The 23,677-nt window shown below is 33.0% G+C and overlaps 1 protein-coding gene across 5 annotated transcripts in view; it reads right to left on the bottom strand.

Annotated features, from left to right (window-relative positions):
* The window catches only part of LOC144359586 (uncharacterized), a 60,558-nt gene that overhangs the window by 9,638 nt on the left and 27,243 nt on the right, over positions 1-23,677 (bottom strand). For 2 of the 5 annotated variants that reach the window (XM_085506910.1, XM_085506913.1), the window contains exons 10-26: positions 23,529-23,654; positions 22,500-22,667; positions 21,751-21,888; positions 20,904-21,065; positions 20,183-20,362; positions 19,623-19,702; positions 18,875-19,076; positions 17,829-18,073; positions 16,724-16,878; positions 16,428-16,553; positions 12,940-12,991; positions 9,254-9,484; positions 6,374-7,238; positions 4,640-4,771; positions 3,278-3,342; positions 2,366-2,459; positions 738-758 (exon numbers count right to left, since the gene is read on the bottom strand). In XM_085506910.1, the coding sequence (XP_085363036.1) occupies positions 738-758; positions 2,366-2,459; positions 3,278-3,342; positions 4,640-4,771; positions 6,374-7,238; positions 9,254-9,484; positions 12,940-12,991; positions 16,428-16,553; positions 16,724-16,878; positions 17,829-18,073; positions 18,875-19,076; positions 19,623-19,702; positions 20,183-20,362; positions 20,904-21,065; positions 21,751-21,888; positions 22,500-22,667; positions 23,529-23,654 (3,042 nt within the window). The remainder of the gene's footprint in view (positions 1-737; positions 759-2,365; positions 2,460-3,277; positions 3,343-4,639; positions 4,772-6,373; positions 7,239-9,253; positions 9,485-12,939; positions 12,992-16,427; positions 16,554-16,723; positions 16,879-17,828; positions 18,074-18,874; positions 19,077-19,622; positions 19,703-20,182; positions 20,363-20,903; positions 21,066-21,750; positions 21,889-22,499; positions 22,668-23,528; positions 23,655-23,677) is intronic. The other 3 variants (XM_085506911.1, XM_085506912.1, XM_085506914.1) reach the window with 3 other exon arrangements.

Raw genomic sequence — 23,677 nt, 5'->3', positions numbered from 1 at the left:
CTAATTTTTAAACTAAAAATGTTAATACCATTCAGCTAAAAAATATAAATGCCTGCCACATAGAAGACTGTCCCTCATTGGCTATTCAGCCATAAAACTTGTGCAGTTCAGCCAATCAAAGAAGCCGTTGAGTGTTTATAGGCTCTGATCACCTATACAATGTTTGGTATTAAAGCAGGACAACAAAATCTACACTACAGTAGTTGCAACTTTTTGGGTACTTAAAGGCTAACCTTCATTAGACATATTATATTTGTTATTCGTCATTCGTTAAAAATAGGTTTTGCTTTTTTGTCATTGCACATGTCACCTTACTCATTTTGTTTGCAATTTTGGGTACCGATAAAGTACCGATGCATTCCGAAGAATGAAGAAGTGTTTGTTTTCTGTTTCTGTTTTGGCGACAACAATGCATTCCAAAGCATTATTTGATAACTGTTAAACAACATACATATATTTTGTTGTTATGGTACTAAACAAATAAATAATAAATCATTTTTCTACTTTCCCTAGAACAAGAAGTTTTTCTTTTTTTTGGGGGGGGGGGGTAGGTGACAAAAAATGAAATGTAAGAACACTTGAAGTAATATTTTCGTCCACAATTCTGTTGTAACATACGTCGCTATTAAAAATACTCAATCGTAACTTTGAATCAAAATAGGTTTAAAATCACATATATTTGATTACTTTTACATAGCTAATAAATGCTACAATATGAAATGGTGATTTGTACCTACCCTGAGGTAATGAAAAAAAGACTGTAACAAACAAACACACATTGTAATTAAGAATGACATGTGACATGCATTACTGAAAACAAAGTAATAAGAACACCAATAAAAGCACCATGTCCAACTTACTTACCATTAACCCATAGAAAGTGATTTAACATTTTAAAAGAAGGACCGATTATAGAAGACTAGAGTTAAGAGAAGCAAAAAAAAAAAAAAACAACAGGCTTCATGTTTATTTTTTTTTTGCAGGCTTGAAACATTTTGGGTGAGAGAGCTTTTTTATCCTTAGTTACATTCTGGATAGCACCACTCTAATAAAGCAGACATTATCCTGGTAACACCATTTTGTGTCCTTTTTCATGGAATTGCTAGTACATTAAATACACCGGTACTGCCATCTATGTTGGTGTATAAATCAGTCATTTGATATGCAAATCAGCTACTTAATATGCAAGAGTTCAACTAAAAAAAATTTAATTGGTCAGTTGAGTATATTTGTATCAAAAATGATATTTTGATTGAACTACATGCAACCAATCACAAGTTTCTAAAAATTATTTTTTAAGAGAAAATTTTTGAATGATAGTAATGATAAGATATATTTATATTTTAGATCATATATTTTAGACTATTAAATTATCTTTAAAAAGATTTTAACATGCTGAATATCATAATAATAATATATACTACTAATACAATATGATATTATAAAGCAAAATAAAATAAATGTAAACTCAGTATCAAGTAAGATATTGGATAGTCAGTAAAAAGAGATTGCAGAAGGGAGAAAAAAACAAACGCACGCAGAGAAAGGATATAAAGCCATGACCAGACACAAGCTCACCTTTACAAAGATATATCCTCTAGAACGGACTAATTAGAAATAAAAATTATAAATTACTACATGTATTATTAGATTAGACTAGATTAGAAGTGAATGGAAGAGCATTCATGCAAAGTATGAACTGGAAAAGTTGCTCACTGGAATCCAGTTTACAATGTAACTGTCACGTATACCATATTTGCTCTATTAGTAGCGTATCCATTTTAATACGTAAATAACAGAGGTGTATAGAAGGTACATATAGAAGGGTTTGAGTTTGATTTTCTGCTATTGGTACCAGGTAATTGGGGGTTACCGTAAATGTTAGTATGCACCAACAGTATCCACTCAAACAGTTGAAAAATAAATATTTGTTCTGAAAAACAATTTTCCAGCTATTATTACATAAATACACACCACATTACATGGCGTATCACCATTATACTTTAATTGGTATCACAGATTTAGCCCAGTTTTACATTGATAAAAAAACACACTTTTTATACTTAAAGTGGTCGTTGCGCAGTGCGTGTTTGAATTTCATGTAAATAAACAATGTATTTTACACGTGCTGTATACGTCGCTATGAGTTCCATATCGAACAGGGCGCGGCACGACGACTGCCGCCCTTTAAATATTCACAAGTACCATAAAGCAAACTGAATTCCAGATTACTGGTGAAACACACATGGTGACAGTAAAGAAAGAAACTATTATACATGATAGCTATAGTGTAAACTGTGATCACACGTCAGTTATAGTTACAAAACACTATGTATGAAAAACAAAACAAGGAATGAACACCTACTTTATCTTCCATGGCAGATGTCATTTCCTGCAATATTATTATCTCGTTCTTCTGTGCGTCAACTTTATTTTCGAGCATCTTGATTTTGTTTGTTCTGTAAATCAGATTTCCAGTTTCTAAATCAAATCCTTTCTAAATTTCACATTGGTCACAATAACACTAATGAAGACAGCTATAATTCCTGTTTCCATAGAAACGGTTCTCCATGGCAATCAGTTCCCCCTCCCCAATCTGAAGCCAAATAGGTTCATTCAAAAGACTAGCAACAAAATTTATGTGTAATTGCTTTTTTCATCCTTCAAACACAAAAGTCAATTTTGTTACTATTCACAACATTTTACCCCTATTTTTTCAAAACTTTGAAGAACTGTAGCAGATGGAAATGCATTGCAGTTTGAAGCACCACATTCATCCCATCTTTTAACACATGTCATATTACGTCACCCAGGACCAATATCTGACACAACACAGCCAGACGACTGCAGCACTTTAGGATTAAAAGCCTATATTTATCTTTTTAATTGCCATAATTTTCCGACCAAAAAATTTGGTGCAGTATTTAAGTACAGTTTTAAGTATTTTTCTACAATTTCTTTGACAATTTTGGACCAAACGGACATAATTTCCTGATTGGATACAGATTTTGATCAACTTTTGTCAAAAAAATGAAAATAATTAAAGCGAGGGAGTCGTCACCTGCGCATGCATCAGATGGCCATAGTGTGTCATTGTTTACAAACAAGCGTCTACCCATGAGCTGTTGCGTTTTTAGCATGTGTTGTTATCGTCGTTTGGGACTCAATTCCCGCGCGTGTGCAGATGACGACCCTCCCGCTATAATTTTGTGGTTTATTTTGTGAAGTTCAACAATGTTGTTGTTGGCACTAAAACACTGATAAACATGACACTTACTTCTGTTCTAACTCCTCATCATATTTTCTCACACTTTCATCTTTTTCTGAAATCAAGTCGTCTTGCTGTAAGAAAGAATATTAAAATAAGAAAATCAAATAAGATGATTATATGCACATTAAATGAGAAAAAAAAAAACATCATCATCTCTATAGAAAATTTGAAGTAATGAGAAATAGATTTTCTACTAAAAAATATATTTACACAGACTTAAATTATGGTAGTTTTTGTAAATATATTTAACCGATTTCTAATATGCAAATTTAAAATTGTACACATCACAAAGTAGTTTATTTTGTTTTATGTAATCTCTCTTTCTGCTACAGTTTTTTTCAATTAATCATGATCAAACATATGAAAAAATATATGTGACACTATTTTTCAATTTTCAATATCTTGGCTATGTGAAAAATGAATGTTTAGGAGATAGACAGATATTGTTTACATGTAAAGTCATATTGTGTAATAAAATCTAGTATAAGTGCGTATATATGAGCAATTTATCTCAGTGAACTTGTGTTACGAAAGATAATCTGTCAATGTCAGAAATTAATTATTATTGGAAAAAACATGGATGAAATACCACTGGTCTGTCATGTCTGTCTGTCTGTCAGACATACACGTGGTGGAAAGTTATCATGGTTTTTAAGCAGGTTCTAATTAAACACATTGAGTAAATCCAGAAATAAAGCACCAATTTTGAAAGAGTAAGGTAATAAGGGAATTGAAGAACGCGGTATAATTCTATAAACTAAGCTAAGACACCTCTATGCTAGAGATATTCACTGTTAAGTGTAAAACATTAATTATTACAGTAACTATTGTAGGTCTATATTGATATAAAACAATATTGATAATAATATACAATAATAAAACTTAATTACAATTTACGAAAAATTTACAGAAATTTTGAAGTATAATGACTAATTACGATAAATATAGCGGTAGTGACATATCAAGACAATAATTAAACGCCATTAAGCTTGATACTAAAAATATCTGTCATGCAATAATGCTGTAATTGTTCACTCACAACATGTACATGTAAATGACAGCCACAGACAGAAATGAACAAGTGTCCACAAATACATTTAGCTACCATGTAATATTGGAAGTCAGCAAAAGTTATTTTGAACAGCTTTATTGCAATATAAATATTCTACGCCTTGTATACTATGAATAAATACTGGACTACATTATCTCGGACAAATCTAGGAATCAATTAATAGACATGCACCATCTGTATAGTGTATACAAGATATCTAAAGGTAATGATAGGAGGATCGTTTTATTTTATTAGAGTTTTTAGATTAGATAAAACACAACAGCACACACGTTGAGTACGTCTGAGAGAGAGACTACCTTTCTCAGTGCTGCCAGTAGATCATGTTCTTGTTCTTCTAGCTGGGTTTCTTTGACATGTATCATGTCCCAGACTTTTTGTAGCTCTCCCCTGACACTGATCAACTCCTTGCTGACTTCCTCCATGGATTGCTATGCAAATGAATTTATGACATTACCCAGGGCAATGTTAGTATGATAATAAACCTTATAAGCTTATGGGTTGAGAAAGTGAGAGCAGGGATAGAGAAAGTGAGAGAGAGGAGGATGAAAAAGACGAGTGTGTTCTTGTACAAGTGTTCAGTGGCAGCTTTTACAAGTAGAGCCATCAAAGGTAACCATGGTAATAAATTCAAACTTTTCAGAGGGATACATTTTATATATTTTATGGTAAGTGAATGAAAAGAGCAAATTTGTTGGTCTGAGATGATGGTTACTATGGTGACAAGAAGAAAAATGGATGGCGATAGATGAAAACTTTTGGTGGATGAATCTTCCAGAAAATTTACAAAAAAAAAAAAAGATGGATAGCATGGATCAACAATGAAAAATGCACAAAATAATCTCCATCTCTTAAAGTTTTTGCAACTGTGTATCACCCTTACCTTACTCTTACAGATCCCAAAGAGAGAGAGGAGAAAAGAAATTGGAGGAGACAGTTACTATAGCAACCTAAAAGCAGGTTGTATGCATACCAGCAGTTCATATCAGGAAGTTAATCAGGCAAAGATCCAAGAAACGACTTAACATTTGTTCTTTGTCAAAATTTTTGTTTAAAAATTGAATAAAATATTACAAAGGCATTGATACATCAATACTTTGGTAAACTGTCTGAATGAAACATTAATAACATATAAGGAAAATATGGAATTCTAGTTTTGCTGAAATATCAGATTTATTGCAATATGAGTTAAATTTGGAAATTTAGCTTCAATGAAACAACAGAAGCAAGACCCAAAAGAGCTAATAACTGCATCACTTATACAATCCATTTTAAAAAGATTTCAATAGAATACTTGCTTCTCTAATCATGCAAATTACAGCGTTCAGGAGAGCTATTTTAACTTCCAGGCTAATTTCAAAAGATAAGGCCTGATACATATACATTTCTCTATAAAAATACTCTGAATTTGTTATTAATATTCTGTATTAAAGATTCAAGCAAATACATGCATATACCAATTTTACTTTTTAAGTCAAGGAAAATTTATAGAAATGAAAATTTTGTCTGAAAACCATCAATTATAAAATCATAGAAATTTAATAAGTTTCAAAGATTACAGACAGACCCCCCCCCCATGCATCAATAAGAATTAACAAGGATGTATAAGTTAAAGGTATGTAACTTTGAAATCTAGATATGATGATATGCGATGAAGAACTCGTGAGATTTCACGATCTTGAAAGTTCTTTTCGTGCATCAATCAAATGAGCAAAAAAAAAAATGTATTTAAAAATGCAAAACTCATATGCACGATTCATGAATAAGCAAGTACACATCACGAACACCAGCCAGTTGTTGGACAGATTCATTTGAATGGTGTTTCTCAAGCTTGTTTTTCAATTTTCTGATCATCATGCAATTCGTGTGACGTCATATTGAAATGTTTATCATATATCACACAAGTTGCATACCCTCATCTTATAAATCATTTAACTTATAAACCATTAAGTATACGTTTTCACAAAAAATGCAAAAGATATGGGAATGTTCAAACTGTCAAAACAGGAGCAATTAACAAAAATACATCTTACCGTAATTTCTTTATTTCTTGGGGTCATTTTACTCATTTTTTCATCTTCAAGCTCTTCCTGTAAACTTGTTATTTGGTTCTTTTTTTTCTCGATATCATTTTTATACTGGGCTATCTCAGATTCTAATTTCTTTATAATATTCTCCTTCTCTTCAGAGTCTTGTCGAAGTTTCTGAAGTTCATGATCGTGTTTCTCTTTCCACCACTTCATCTGTTCATTTTTCCGTGATAACTCCTCTTTTAAGTCCTTGACTATTGCTTCTTGTCGCTCTTTTGACTTTTTCAAAAATTCCATTTTCTTTCCCATTTCTTTTTCCATCCCTTCGGAGCCAAACATCTTCTTTTGTTTCAGAGTTTCAAATTCGTCCTCTTTCTCTGTGAGGAAATCCTCAAGTTGTTGAATTTCGTCCTGTTTCTCTTGCAATTGTTTATGTAAATGTTGAATCGTTATTTCATTCTTTTCCTGAGTGGTTTTGGAAGACTGAAAAACATTTAAAAGTTCGTTCTGTAGTTCGTCAATCCTCATGCTAAGTTCATGCTGATCATATTGCGGATTGTTTTCTTGTAACTTTTCAATTTTTGCATTTTGTTCATCAATTTTCATCCCTAATTCCCGTTTCAATTTCTCTAGTCTTTTCCTTTCGTGTATAAGTTCATCCCTTTGTTTTTTCAGCTTAGCAATCTCTGAGGTTTGTTCGCTCAGTCTATTGTCTTTTTCAGTCTCTATACGTTGGATAATCTGATTTTTCTCTTCCAGTTTATCTTGCATTTCACGCTGTATTTTCTCAATTATGAGATTTTTTTGTTCAATTTCTGATGCCAAACTAGCATGCGTTTTAGCATCTGAAACTATAGCAACAGGTTGGCTGAAATGAAAACATATGTAACAATTTAAACAAAATAAAAACATATTGTTATACTCAATATCACTAAGGGGTACCATTGATAAAACAGCTTGTCCTAGGTGGTACCACTGATATAACAGCTAGTACTAAGGAGTGCCATTGATAAAACAGCTTGTTCTAGGTGGTACCATTGATAAAACAGCTAGTACTAAGGAGTACCATTGATAAAACAGCTAGTACTAAGGAGTACCATTGATAAAACAGCTAGTACTAAGGGGTACCATTGATAAAACAGCCAATACTAAGGGGTACCATTGATATAACAGCTGGTACTAAGGGGTATTATAGATAAAACAGCTAGTGCTAAGAAGTACCATTGATAAAACAGCTGGTACTAAGGAGTACCATTGATAAAACAGCTAGTACTAAAGAGTACCATTGATAAAACAGCTAGTACTAAGGGGTACCATTGATAAAACAGCTAGTACTAAGGAGTACCATTGATAAAACAGCTAGTACTAAGGAGTACCATTGATAAGACAGCTAGTACTAAGGGGTACCATAGATAAAACAGCTAATACTAAAGGGTACCATTGATAAAACAGCTAGTACTAGGGAGTACCATTGATAAAACAGCTAGTACTAAGGAGTACCATTGATAAAACAGCTAGTACTAAGGAGTACCATTGATAAAACAGCCAATACTAAGGGGTACCATTGATATAACAGCTGGTACTAAGGGGTATTATAGATAAAATAGCTAGTGCTAAGAAGTACCATTGATAAAACAGCTAGTACTAAAGAGTACCATTGATAAAACAGCTAGTACTAAGGAGTACCATTGATAAAACAGCTAGTACTAAGGAGTACCATTGATAAAACAGCTAGTACTAAGGAGTACCATTGATAAAACAGCTAGTACTAAGGAGTACCATTGATAAAACAGCTAGTACTAAGGAGTACCATTGATAAAACAGCTAGTACTAAGGGGTACCATAGATAAAACAGCTAATACTAAAGGGTACATTGATAAAACAGCTTGTCCCAGGCTGTACCACTGATATAACAGCTAGTACTAAGGAGTACTATAGATAAAACAGCTAGTACTAAGGGGTACCATTGATAAAACAGCGAGTGCTAAGGAGTACCATTGATAAAACAGCTAGTACTAAGAGGTACCATAGATAAAACAGCTAATACTAAGGAATACCATTGATAAAACAGCTAGTACTAAGGAGTACCATTGATAAAACAGCTAGTACTAGGGAGTACCATTGATAAAACAGCTAGTACTAAAGGGTATCATTGATAAAACAGCTTGTCCTAGGTGGTACCACTGATATAACAGCTAGTACTAAGGAGTACTATAGATAAAACAGCTAGTACTAAGGGGTACCATTGATAAAACAGCTAATACTAAGGAGTACCATTGATAAAACAGCTAGTACTAAGGAGTACCATTGATAAAACAGCTAGTACTAGGGAGTACCATTGATAAAACAGCTAGTACTAAAGGGTACCATTGATAAAACAGCTAGTACTAAAGGGTACATTGATAAAACAGCTTGTCCTAGGTGGTACCACTGATATAACAGCTAGTACTAAGGAGTACCATTGATAAAACAGCTAGTACTAAGGAGTACCATTGATAAAACAGCTAGTACTAAGGAGTACCATTGATAAAACAGCTAATACTAAGGAGTACCATTGATAAAACAGCTAGTACTAAGGAGTACCATTGATAAAACAGCTAGTACTAGGGAGTACCATTGATAAAACAGCTAGTACTAGGGAGTACCATTGATAAAACAGCTAGTACTAGGGAGTACCATTGATAAAACAGCTAGTACTAAAGGGTATCATTGATAAAACAGCTAGTACTATAGGGTACATTGATAAAACAGCTAGTACTATAGGGTACATTGATAAAACAGCTTGTCCTAGGTGGTACCACTGATATAACAGCTACATGTAGTACTAACAAGTACCATTGATAAAACAGCTAGTACTAAGGGGTACCATAGATAATATCTAACCTTGCTGGGGTAATATCAGTAGAGTCTGTTGGATCAGACTTGAAATCAACCAACTCAGTATTATCATCGTCAACACCATCACTATCACTCTCATCATGATCATCATCCCAACTTTCCTCCTCTCCATCATCCATCTCTTTCATTACAGCTTGGATAATTTCGTCATCATTAGCATCTTCCTCCCCAGTCCATATAACAATAGGTAACTTACCTGACTTCACTCTCTCCTGACTGGTGAAGTAAATTAATTGGACACCGATTGGTCTTACAGTTTATTGTATCATCTTAGAACTGCTCCCATGGATCAACATGAACAAAAGTATTTTGACAATTGCTGAGAAACTGTAGCGGCCGATTAAACGAACAAGTATATGTGTCACTGATAAATACCGTATTTTTTCAATATTTTCAACTCAAAAACTTTCAATATTTTAATTCCATAAAAGTCATTACGATTTCCTTCCAAAGAACCAACCCCAGTAATTTTATTACAGCTACAAATTTTTAGTGACTGATCAAAATTAATGAAAATTTTTCTTGATGCAGAAATAAAATGGTCAGTACAAAATCTCAACCATTATAAAACAGTCTTTTAGGGAAAATTTTAGTATTTACCTTTATGGGATGGAGCATTTAGTTTTGCATCGCTCAGTCTCAGATAGGGGCAACGATTAACTTGTAACAATTTGTAATGTGAAAATCAACATTATCACCCTCCCCCCCCAAAAAATTATCACCCCCCCCCCCAAAAAAAAACAGCAACAGGAAATGTAACCAGTCTGATGTTAAAATCTGTTTTCACGAATTAGTGCAAGTTGTATCGGTACTTATTTATTTTACTGCAATTTCTCGCAAACTGTTCTGTGTTACTCTGTTGTCCAGGGAAGTATTCTTATAAGATATTTGTCAAAAATCAATTTTTGGAAACAAATTTGTGTACTATGAATGAATTTTCATGCACACTATGTCTGTATATCAATCACTGTTTGTTTTTAAAATATTCACGATCGTTGCTGGTTATTCCTTTGAATGCTAAAACCAACTTTTATCACTTTTCACACAATAATCCAGTCATATAATTTCATTGCATGAAGGTTGCATATCCCTGTCTATTACAGTCAAAACAAAGTCAGCTTGGACGTTCAGTTATGAGACATGACAAAATAAATGCAGCCAGTGATACATTTCGAGAATAAAACAAAATAAACGCAATCAAAGACGCCTACCACGCGCGCTGGAAATGAATAGAACACGTTGCGGCAAGTAGTCTCACCTGCATCTTTCACTCACGGAAACGCACACACACGCGTGCTATTTCTGTATATTTCGGCAATTTGAGAGAAAAAAACATCGGAAGGGAAAGTTTAAATCATGTTTGTATTAACGTAACATGAAAGCAACGGTGAATATATGTTTATCATCTAACTAAATATTCGATGTTACATACATTAATCGGACTGCGGCGGTTATGTAGCTAAGACGAAGGACATGCGACAGTATTATTATGCTCGTCTACTACACCTGTGAGTAATTTTCCGATAAAAGTGTGATTAGTATCAGCAATAATTTCTAGTACTACATGGAGAATTGCGTATTATTAGTTGTCATCAGACATATCCTTGTCAAGGATTTTTTGAACAATGTCTCAAATTTCCGAAAGAATATTTGAATACTAGTTAGGGCATAATGTTGAACACTACTTTTCGTTTTTGACATTGTGAAATTAAAAAAAATGATTTTGACAAGATAAATCATAAATTTATATTAAGAATAATTCATAACAAAATGTATTCCATATGCACCCATAAATTATTTTCATAATTACTGATTACACACGAATATTATAGAAAAGGAGATAATTTGCTATATTCTTGTTTACACGTCATGTTCACAAAATCGCAGACAATTATTTGTAAGGGATGCCCTTTGAAATGGCAAATTTTCTCGATGTTTTAGCGAGTACTCCGTGGGGTATATAAGCGTGTTCTCACACTAGCATAATTTTGCGCGAGTTCACTCATCGTTTTCCCACATGCACAGTGCGTTTGAAAATAACATAATTATATTGCGTGAGTGGCTGGTGAGACTGTCACAGCGCATTTTATTTATTTCCAACACGCGTGGCCGGCGCATTTGACTGCATTTATTTTGTATTTTTATTTTCGAAATGTAGCACTCGCTGCATTTGTTTTGTCACGTCTCGCAACTGAACGTCCAAGCTGACTTTGTTTTGGCTGTATCAAGATGTGATAAGCAATGAAGGTCATCATGTTGCAACTTGAGGGTATCCTCACAGGGATCGAGTTTCACAAAACTCGAGACGCTATGAAAATTTTTCCTTGTGATTTTCTCACAAAACGGATGTCGTTTTAAGAAGCTACGAATGCTGTGAGTGGGTAACAATAAAACAATCCAGTGATTAAACAATACAGACTTCTAAAAATCAGAATTTGATACAAATGTAATTTGACATACTTTGAATATGAGAAATATGAATATAATATTCAGTTATATTGAAAAATTATAAAATTATAAATTTACTTGGACTATATAGCGAAGAGAGAGTAAAGACAGTGATTACCTTGTAATATATACCCATAGTATCCCACATGCAAACCACTATATCTATTATTACCACCACTTATACCAACATTTATAACACTATACTTTATAAATCAGAGGTAATCATAACTTCACATTTACACAGTCAAATATTGTCTAGCTTCTAGGGGCTTTGGTGGGTTTGAAATGGGTGGGTTAATTGGCACACAGGTTTAGGTTGCTGGGTAAGTGATTGATTGATTGATTGATTGAGAGTGAATGGTGCGAGTGTGTGTGCGAATACAAGTGTGAGTTTACCGCAGAATTGTTTTCTTCCCATAAATTTTAAGTAAAACATCTAAATAACTTATTGATAACTTCCACAGAAAGTTGAAAATTAAGGCAAAACAACGTTTAAGCAGCTATACAAGTACATATACCGCCTAGTACAAGCAATAGGTACTACCGGGTAGTAGATTCCACAAACACTCAAAGTTTCACTCAAGAGAATTCTGGGTAATGGTACTTACATATTATATCAGGTTGACAGTGAACATATAATCACTGAAACCATTCTAATTTTAACCAGAGGTACATTACTTGGGGTTGGCAACGCGCATAGTACTGTATGGTGAAATCATGCCAAGTCTCATCTCATAGATAGCGAGACTAATGCTACACCCTTCTGACATGACATAGGCGGTTTGTATTAAATAAAACATGTATTACCAAATTCATAGTGAAAAAATGTACATCGAAAATGTACAGAAAATATAGTTATCGTAATCCGTCATATTAAGAACAGCTATTTTGATCCACCTGGACATCCCAGTATCCTAGTTACCTCGGGCATGCGCATTCGCATTTTTCTGAGTTGGAACGCTTATGCGAGAGCGAGATTGAAACAGGATCTTGGTATAATGGCACCGTAGTTGCAAACCGCAAGTAATGTCCCTCTGCTGTAACTTATTATTACCGGTAACATATAAAGGCAGAAAAGCTGACAAATGCACAAGACATAAATGTACACTGCGGGTGCATGTGCAAGAAAAGATAAGCTATGTTTACTAATACATCCCATTTATACACCAAGCATTTCCTTATAGTTACTATCGAGTGGAATTTCACAAGAAGTATGAACTCACTTTTTAGTTGCTAAAGCCACCTTCAATTCATGCACTTCAGCTTCTAGTTTTTCTGGAAAAAGAAAGAGAAAACAAATCCAAGAAAAAGAGGATAGTTATTAGTGAATTGAAATCTGAGATTTTTAAAAGTTTAAACTACTGTGGAATACTTTATTTTCGCTGGAAATAATTTTCGCCGAAAAGGCTTTTTGGGCGTTTTGTATGGAATTTATTTTCACTGATGTTTGATGAGTTTAATGTGAAATATTGGAAAAAAGGTATATTCGCTGAATTTTATTTTCACGGAATCATCCCTTCAGCGAAAAATAGCGAAAATAAATTCCAAGCGAAAATAAAGTATTCTACAGTATAAGAGATTATGTTAGTTTGGTAAATTATTCTGATATGATATGTAGAATTTTGATATTAAAAGCAATGTATTTGCAAAGTTTGTGCTGCCATAGTTTTCCCGCCAAAATTTTACAATATTTTTTATAAACTCCATCATAATTTCTTTGTTAATTTTGGCCAAACTGACATGATTCCTAATTGGATACAAGTCTTGATCAACATTTTGGAAACATAAAATATAGAAAAGGTTGAGCAGGTTTATTTTATGGGTTAATAAAGACACAGCTTATACCCCTTATCCATTTGTGTAATAGACTGATCCAATAGAGAGTGATCATAGAGTGACTGGATCAAACCATTATACAAGTGTTTAGAGGGGGGGAGCGAGAAGAGTTTAGTGCATGTTATCAGCAAAAGCTAAGCAATGATGATGATATTACAGAAAAAAACCCACAAACAAGCACCACACTTAACAATTAAAAAAGAAACTTAAATACATAAATAAAATTGATGAATGAGAGCCATGCACCATGAATGTTGCTATGATTGTTTTTATTATAATTAAAATATACATTAGATGAAAAATGACATCAATTCAAAGTTGTAATGTGCTGATACCCTGTATTTCAAATATTGCTAAAAATAATGTTCTATTTAGTTAACTAGTTAGTCTTATCTGCTAACCAATATCCCTGTATAGCTTGGATTTCCTAATTAGCATTTTACCATCTTTCACTAGCAGCTACCATTCTATATCTAGCAATTCACTTTCATAAATTAATAGATTTTACATTCCCAACTAGCAGTTTGTAACTAGCTGTTCACATTCCACAACTAAAGTTCATCAATATTCTCTAACTAGCAATTTACATTTACTAACTAGATTGACATTTCGTTTAGAAGGTGGACATTCTCTATCAACCAATTCTTTTTCCCTAACTTGCTGTTTATAGTCTCTTTACAAGCAACTGACATTTTCCATCTAGCAGGTGGCATCCTTCCTAGCAGTTGACATTCCCTAACTAGCAGTTGACATTCCCTAACTAGCAGTTGACATTCCCTAACTAGCAGTTGACATTTTCTAACTAGCAGTTTATATTCTTACTAGCAGTTTATATACTTTTTTACTAGCAGATGTTTCAACTGGCAGTTAACATTTCCTTATTAGTAGTTTACATTTGCCAACTAACAGTTGTTATTTCTACATGTAACTGTTTAGCATTTGATATTCTTTAATATAAGTTTACATTCTCTAACTACCATTTGGCATTCTTTACCATCAGTTTACATGGATAAACTAGATTATCCACTATTTACTTTTGTTATTACATAATTTTTCAGTTTAATATTCTGATTTTGACATATCATATTCCGAGTAGATATTTTTGATTAGAGAACTCGATTAATTTAGTCTTAGGTTTCTCTATAAAAGATTACATCAGTTCACTCTCAAACCATTTTTATAAAACATATAAATATAAAATCCAACATTTCAAAAACATCACAGGTAAACAAAAAAACATTCATGATTTCTTTCATGAATTTGTACATATGTGAGCGACACTGGTCAAATGATTCATGCAGGAGGGATGGCTGAACCAGAAATGTATTTACAACAAATACTGTGGAATACTTTATTTTCGCTGGAATAAATTTTCGCTGAAAAGGCTTTTTGGGCGTTTTGTGTGGAATTTATTTTCACTGATTTTTGATGAGTTTAATGTGAAATATAGGAAAAAAAGTATATTCACTGGATTTTATTTTCACGGAAACATCCCTTCAGCGAAAATAGCGAAAATAAATTCCAAGCGAAAATAAAGTATTCTACAGTATATAGTACTGTATTTGTTCTATTAGAGCACATCTCCACTAGAACTGCATGTAAACTAACAATTGCATGTATTTGTATATTAGATCATTAACCTTTTCATCACCAGTTCTCTCTTTTCATCACAAATTTAGTCAAATTTATAGTCTGCACTTTCCTTCAGAAGATTGGGACAAAAACAGCCAAATTTTTTAAGTAAAAACTAAAAATTGACTGAAATTATTTATGTTGGCTCCAAAATTAGGGTTCATTACATAAAATATTGAAGAATCTAAGTAAAAAAGTGCAGAAAAAATTTGGGCGAGAAAGTTTAGATACAACTTATTTTTATATACTTTGTCATTCAAGTGAATATGCTACTAATAGAGCAAATACAGTACATGCAATGGAAGACAAATATATACTCTTCATGATAGATGAGGTAATCCATAATGGCTGTTTTGTATTAGTTGTCATGGTGATTCAAAATACATACATAATGTAGCAATCTAATCACAACAAAATTATATAGTAAGAAAGTTGATTGATAGTTCATGACTGTTTTTTTTATAACACAAACTCAGATAACATGATTAAAAAACTTTTATAAAAGTTTGTAAAATAAAGCTATACAAATTTAAAAAGCGGAAGCTTCTGATCAACAACAAAAATACAAGAAACTATATATGAATACCTTGAACATGTAATGTAAGAGTGTGGTACTTGATATGTGGTTCTATATATTAAGGATTTCTTAAACCAGTCAGATATAGTGAATAATATTTACCATATTTGCTCTATTAGAAGCGTATATAAATTTGCATTGGCTGTATACTAAATCATTAAAATATTACTTATTTTGAACATAGAAAAATCACTGTAATTTATGTACTATTAGAGCAAATACGGTAAGCATACAGACACATTTGCAGTTCACCAGAACTGTAAATGTCAGTTTTTCTTGCCTAAATTTATAAGCAACATTTGTCATGAATTAAAACCTTTCACACAATTATTCTTACTTGTACTGTAGAATGTTTATTCAATTTTATTACGGGGTATATCATCAATACACTACTTTTTTGCTAGTATTGATGTAATTCTGTTATTTTGTATTTGATTGAGTCTCTGTATTTATATCCTAGATAAAGTTTTCTTGGAAGCATATTCAGTCTTCATGAGAATCACAAAGTGAGAACTATTTTTAAGGTTACCGGTATTGTTAATTACCAGAGCTATGTAGAAAATTCACCAGAGTCAGTATATGTACATCAAGTTAGTAAACATTCTACTTTTTTCAGTAAGAAAAATCATTACTTAATACGACCTAGTTTGAATCTCAAAGCCTTACGTATTTTCTCTTCTGTACGTTTCTTTGTATTTTCCGCCAAGCTGGACTGACTTTGGAAGAGATCAATTCTTTTTTCTAAGTCTTCATTACATCGCTTTAGCTGTTCATATTCCACACTTTTACCATCTAAAGAAATTAATAATAAAATTCATATTTAGTCACTGTGATATTGTTTAGGACAACAAAATGGCAACATTAATTGCCAGCTAAGCCGCTGGTTTGCTGAGCGATACTCAAAATCATTACACGATTATAACTTTTATATTTTAAGACTTCTGAGAGTAAACCATCCTTACCTATTGAATCTGATGTTTTGGAAGGTGATCTTGGATTATCTAACGTTCTTGTAATATGATCGGTTAAATATCTTCTATGTCGAGATTCCAGCTCGTCATAGTCATTTTTAACGCTCTCATAATCTTCTCGGATTCTGTCTCTTTCTTTGACCATCCTGAAGTAACAAAAAACGACAATAAAACTATAAGCTGCAATTGAAATGTAATCACAAAATTGCAACAAAATTGCCACCAGTCAATCAATTTGAATTTGATCTACAAAATAAAGTGACTTGCATTAAGGTACCATAATGTTTAATTGATGTATGTACCAATTAATGTGTGACTGAGATCCGGTTACAAATTGGCAGAAATGTTTGATTGTGATGAATTATTAGCATTAAAATGGCCATCATTCAGCCATCTTGAATTGAATCAAAAAACGAACACATGTGCATATATATTCCAAAGTGTATTATGTGATGCATGTATATATTGCTCAAATATTATGTTAAATATTAAGTTGAAATATTGTTATTGTATCTGGGATGATTGATGATTTAAAATCCCATATAATATCGTTTTTGTTCTCTATTTAAATGTTATCAGTGATTTTTTTATTTAATAATATTTTTGTGTCAGGCGACAGTTCTGGACATTGGATGTCACTGTTGTCTCTCCTGACTTTTCTTTTGTGCAATTTGCAAGTGTCAGTGCTGACATATAGTGCATTTTGCCAAAGAGACCATATTCCAGTTTATGACTATGTGACAGGGCTGTGTGATAATGTTCTTATCAGAATGGCATTATGGCAATTTAATGCTCCATCCTGGTGTCAACCAGGCCTAGTCAAACACAAGCACCCATGGACCTTAACCAAGATTCCCAAGTCGCGAATGAATCTTAGTTTCATGTCGAGTCTGTGGCACACTCACCCAGGGAAGAGGTCAACCTTTTTAATGTTCAACCAAAGGATTTGAACTTGGGTCTAACAATCATGAGTGTGTTGCTACAACCACTATGCTATCGCTGACTAGTTTTAAAAGACTTTACAATGCATTGTGGGGCATGGATAGAGGATGAGATGAAATCATGAGTGAGATGTAGTAGTCGCTAAGTGACTAACCTGTCATATTCAACCTGCGGTATAACTTTTCCAACTGGTGCTGCGTATCTCAACTCATCATTCTGTTTCTCCAATGTCTCAACTTTGGAATTCTGTAATCTAATCATATTTCTAAGTTTTGTGATTTGTTCTTCTAAATCAGGACATTTATCACAGACTTTATTGGTATTCTCGGTTGACAGTGAAGACAGATTCAGTCGTAGAGACGTATCGTGTTCTGGGCGAGCTCTCAACTCAGCATCAGCCTAGCAAAAATAAAATCATGAGGTAATGTTAGTCATTGAACTAGTTTATAAGTAAATAATAATCAATTTGTTTCTGTCTCATTTTTTTTTTTTATTTTCATGGAATAAGGTAAATATAAATACTATTTTTTCTTTTTTTTTTGTTAGAATTCACATCACTACGCCACCAAGCTATTTTTTTTGCTGCCAAAAATATTGATGTCATATTTTGCACATCTTTAACAACACGTTTTTCCATCGACCACAAGTCTCATTTTTGAAATACTATGGAAACATTTTTATTTTCTGTTTTTATGGTGTACAATTTATAATGTTAGTGGAGATGTTAATCCTTTGAGCATCATCATTTTTCCACCAAAATTTTATTGTATTTTTCTATAATATTTTGGATAATTTTGATCATAATAAATGTAATTTCCTATAGGCTACAGTTTTGAACAAAATCTGAAAACAAATACATGTATATGATTTTAATTTTGTAGAAAAGTTGTAAAAGTTGACTTTAAACACCATTATTATTTTCTTTACCAAAATTTTGCATATAAGTATTATTCTGTAGATGTAATTGTTTTTGTTAAATTTGAACCAAATGGACATGGTTTCCCATTGACATATCTTTACCACAATTATGTGAAATAAGTATTTATTATTTATTCACTGATCAAAGTTAATTCTGCATACCTCAGTAGATAACAAAGTCCAGAGCATGCATATATTATCAAAAAGAAGCACTGCCCTCATACACTCATGTTATAAAATCTTTTGTTTTTAAATGGGAGATATTGTCAACCACTATCTTACCTTACTCAGCCTTTCTGATAATAGATTATTCATATCTCTCATTCTGGAGATTTCCTCTTCAAGTTGATTACATTTTTCATAGGAATCTGCTCCCACGGATCGTCTCCGTGGCATGTCATGGCTGCCAAAGGTCAAGTCTAATTCACCCATGGAAGCTCTCTTGAAGCGATCTAACTCATTTCGTAACTCAGTTATTTTATCCCTATCATACAAAAATAGAATTATATGAAAACAAGATTAGAATATAATATGTAGCAGGCAATGCCTGGTGAGTCAAGTAGTTTATTTATTTACTAAATAAAAAAATAACTGAAAAAAACCATAGAATGTCAAAGCCTGTGAATTGCAGAAATTATTATTAAAAGTATTAGTTCACATGCAAGTTTAGCAGGATTCAAGATGGCGCCACACATGATTCGTGTCTCACCGCTGATAAAAATGAAACAAAACATGATTGAAAGTTAAACCTTTTTCAGTCAGTTGCTAGAAATCGAGCGCCTTATTATTTAACAATATTCTAAATTTGTGTTTATGAGCTTTTTCACTTCACGTAAAGTATGAAACAACAAACAAAATGGCGGCTCCCATTGACTTGAAGTGTACCATTTTCAAACTTTTAGGGTATATAGATTTCTTCCACACTCTTCTATATACACACATCTATAGAGCTCGCTTTGTGAGCGGCCTTTGGCTCCTCTCGTTGCACTCGCTATTAGAATAGGGAAATAATCTCCTTTTGTATACTTACTGTGCAAGTCCAAGTTCAGCTTTGAGATGATCAACTTGGGCTTGTAGCTGTTCCTGAGTAAATCTTGGACTCACTGAAGGCTAAAATGAAATAAAAACCATTGTCAGAACATTTATATTTCTAAAGTAACAACAGTTATGAAGCAATAAACCAGAATAACACAACAAGCTAACGAATATGAGTATTAATTCATTCATTTATTTATTAGAATTGGTGAAAATGCCATCACCTACTTTATTAATTTTTGTTCAGTGAATATTTTTAGTGATTATTGATGAGTTAAATGTAAAATGCAGAAGAAAAAGTATATTTGCTGGATTTTATTTTCACTGAATCATTCCTTCAGTAAAAATAATTCCAAGCGAAAAAAAAGTATTTTATAGTACTCGTTTTTTGTATTCAAAGTATGTATAAACAATCAAATTGTCAAAATCCCACCCAGTGTTTCTAAAGGTCTATGTCTGCTGGTTTATATTTGTCTAGAAATTAAGTCTCTTCTCTGCTATGTGTTAATATTGTGAATTGTGCAGAGTCATTTTCTCCTAGCCTTAATGACTTACATTATTTTTTGTCAGAATGTTCTTCTGCATCTCCAAAAGATGGATAACTTGTTGGTCTTCTGCGTGTTCTTGGACCAGCCTTTTATTCTCCTCCTGTAATCTCTCAAATTCTTCCTTCATTTCTGTCCAGTGTTCTTGTTGCATTTGTAACGACTGGCTATCAGTCCTAAGTTGAGCATTCTGAGAGAATGAATTTGAATTGAAAAGTGAATTTAATTATTTTCAAGGTTCCGAATATTTTCGTAAACGATAATTAGGATTTTCTTGAGCGACGCTGTGTCACAGAATATTCTATGTAGCTAAAATGCACACCACTGTACCATGTATTTCTATGGGTTCTGTGCGAGGTGCTGTAGAATGCCAGTCGAAGAGCCAATGAAAACAGTTAAAGACGAGGAAACAGCACAAATTCAACTTTGAAATAATACTCAGCAACCAAATGTATATATGTTGCACATGTAGGGATAATCACTGTTCAGGGGAGTCTCAACAACTTTGCCAAAGTTCAGTTTTTCTGAGAGATTTCGGCCTTTGTTTTCACCGCGATGGTTGCCAGGCGGTAAAAATGCCCGGATGTTCACCCAACCAAAATACTTGAGTTTTACTTTCTAACCCATTGAAACATTTTTTTCTGGCCAGAATTTTGATGCAACATTTGGCAAATCCACACTTTGTTCGACCATAATTGACACTGTGATTTTTGAATAGAATTTTTACACACCTTATCGTTAGCCTCTTGTAATTTAGTAGATAATGCAATAATTTCACTTTCTTTTCTGTTAATGGTTGCTGTCAGTCTCTCACATGTACTCTTCCACTCGTTCAGCTCTTCGTGACGATTCATCGAATATTGCTTCACTTCCTTGTTGGCACGTTGCAGTTTCTGTAAGAACACACACAGGCAGGTGCAGAAAGTATGGTTATACTAAAATGTGCGACAAGTGCAAAACACATAAAATAGATTGTTGACTGTTGTGCTTTAGACTGATATGATTTGGATTCTTTCTCACTGTAGATTTTACACAGAGCCCTCTATAGCTAGTGTGAGCAAGGTACTAGAAACATACCATATTTGCTTTATTACTGTGACATCAATATTTCTGAATAACCTTTGTCATTCATACAGTCAGCTAATTGTATTGTTACTTTGCAACGTTGTCAGCAACTTTGCTGAATGGTTTATTCTGCCTAAACAATTCAGTGAAATGGATGGCATGTAGCAAAGTAGTGAGGAAATTAGCAAACTTTTGAGTGACTTTCGGTGATATTGTGGCCATAGTCAAAACACCAATAGAAGTGCATGTAAACCAACATATACATTTATTTACTGGATCATTAACATATGACATATTTTGCCCAAAGACACACCTCTGTCATTTACACAAGCATGTGAACTACTAATAGAACAAATATGGTATTGTTTGTTTCTAGCATATGTGAATAACAATTTTCATTTACTTTTTAAAAATTTGTCTTTTTTATTGGCACAGCATAAATCAGTCCAGTACACTATGTAAAGCAAACAAATTTCAAGCAATTAAATATAGATAATCCAAAAATGTACTAACCGTGTCAAGTTCTTGGCATCTCGTTTGTAAATGATTCTTTTCATTTCTCATTTCTTTTAAATGTTCCTTGAGTTTGACGTTATGTTCATTTAATTTGCTTTTGTCGTTCTTGTGTTCTTCTTTCAAATTGTCTATCACCTGGGAGATAAGACGTGTGGAAAAAACATATAATAATAACTCAAGTGAAAATTAACACTGCTAACTGTTTTAATGAAATACTATTACTAAATATATTTTAAATTTAGCACACACATGTAAAAAGTAAAAAATATGCATCTTCCCATATGCTCAATATATGACATCATACTGCAAACAGATTTTAATATCGTGGGACATGTTTTTATAATGAAATTTGCAAGTCATCGAAAAACTGCTGTGAGAGTCAATATTTTACTGGTGTCATCAATTCGCTTATTAAAATAAATTTCTGTCATCTTTCACAAAAAATACCTGCATACATTTTCTCATACATTTTCAGTAGGACCTGTGGGCAACGGAAATCACTTGGTCCAAAATTGTTAAAAAAATTACAGAAACGTTTTGCCCCAATATTTTAGCGAGAAAAATTATAGCATTCATTCAAGAAAACAATCTGAAAAAAAAATCATGCAAATTAATTTTGCAAAAGGTGAAAAATGTCAACTTTAAAGAGTTAAATTTCAAATTAAATGAAAGCTTCTTTCTGATTGGCTAACAGCTTAACAAATATCTAGACAATCACAATTTTGTTTGTAAAACATCTTTACTACCTGTGAGAGAATTTCTTTATCCGAATTTAGTCTTTTTATTTCATCCTCCATAAATGTCTGTTGCTGAGAGGACAGTCTCTTGTCAGACTGGAGTTGTTTACTCTGCTCTTGTGCTTTCTCCATCTGAATTTTAGCATTGGCCATTTCACTGGATAGCACCTCACCAACCTATCGACATAAAAAATGCATAATAATTGTTGTGAACAGTGTTTCCTCTTATACCCATTAATGTTGCTAGAATATTTCCCCCACATAATACATAGTCAGTTATGCATGCATGTAGGACTCACTCAAGCTACCGGGTAATATTGATGTTTCAGAGTAATTATTTCAAATTTGTTTCGAGTTATTGTGGGGACAAAAAAAAGATGTGCAGTAATTAAATTGACAGATACTGCCTCCTGTTATATCATACAATTGTCTGCTTTAGTGCTCAGGGTATTCAGCTCCAAAAAAAAAAACATGTTTGATTGTATACAAACACTCAAAGTAAAACCATTTCTGTCATGATGTTTTAATTCTCACACAATTTGACCTGCAACAACCTCCTTTGACCTAATAGATCAAGTCTGTTATTAACAGTAACTGACGCATTCTGCGAGTGAAGGTATTCTTGTATTGAAATGAATTACCAAAGTATGATCTGTTGGAAGTGATTTGTGCATGATTTTTTATAAAAAAAAATGGTAATTAGCAATTTTTGATATCCACACTGTATTATATAAATTTGATTACTGGTATTCAGAAAAGTCAATCAATGCTCAAAGAACCAGGTTTTATGACTAGACAATAAAATTTAGGGCATTTTGAAATGGATGGGAGTTTAGCCGGAAGTGACCCGAAAGTTGAAAAGGCAGCTTTAGTAGTCAAGCATAGGCGCTAACTTTGACAAGCAAAGTAATGACGATGGCTAGTACGTACATTGTTGCATTTGAAGAACTACTTCCACTGCTCTCTGTTTTTGCACTAATGTCTCAAATACTCCACTTGAAAGTTTTGCATTATCAATGACAAGTCATTTTTCAATACCTTTTTCACAGCATGGAGTTCTTCCTCCATTTTTTCCAGGTCTTCTGTTTTTCTCTCCAAGTCACATCTAGTCTGGTTAAGTTCAATCTGTACTCCGCCAAGTTGTTGGTCTACACCATGTTTGTCCTGAAAAGACAAAGACACAATAA

The sequence above is a fragment of the Saccoglossus kowalevskii genome, chromosome 13 (assembly GCF_978046115.1).
Source record: "Saccoglossus kowalevskii chromosome 13, keSacKowa6.1, whole genome shotgun sequence".
NCBI lineage: Eukaryota > Metazoa > Hemichordata > Enteropneusta > Harrimaniidae > Saccoglossus > Saccoglossus kowalevskii.
This window is presented reverse-complemented; position numbering and strand designations above follow the sequence as displayed.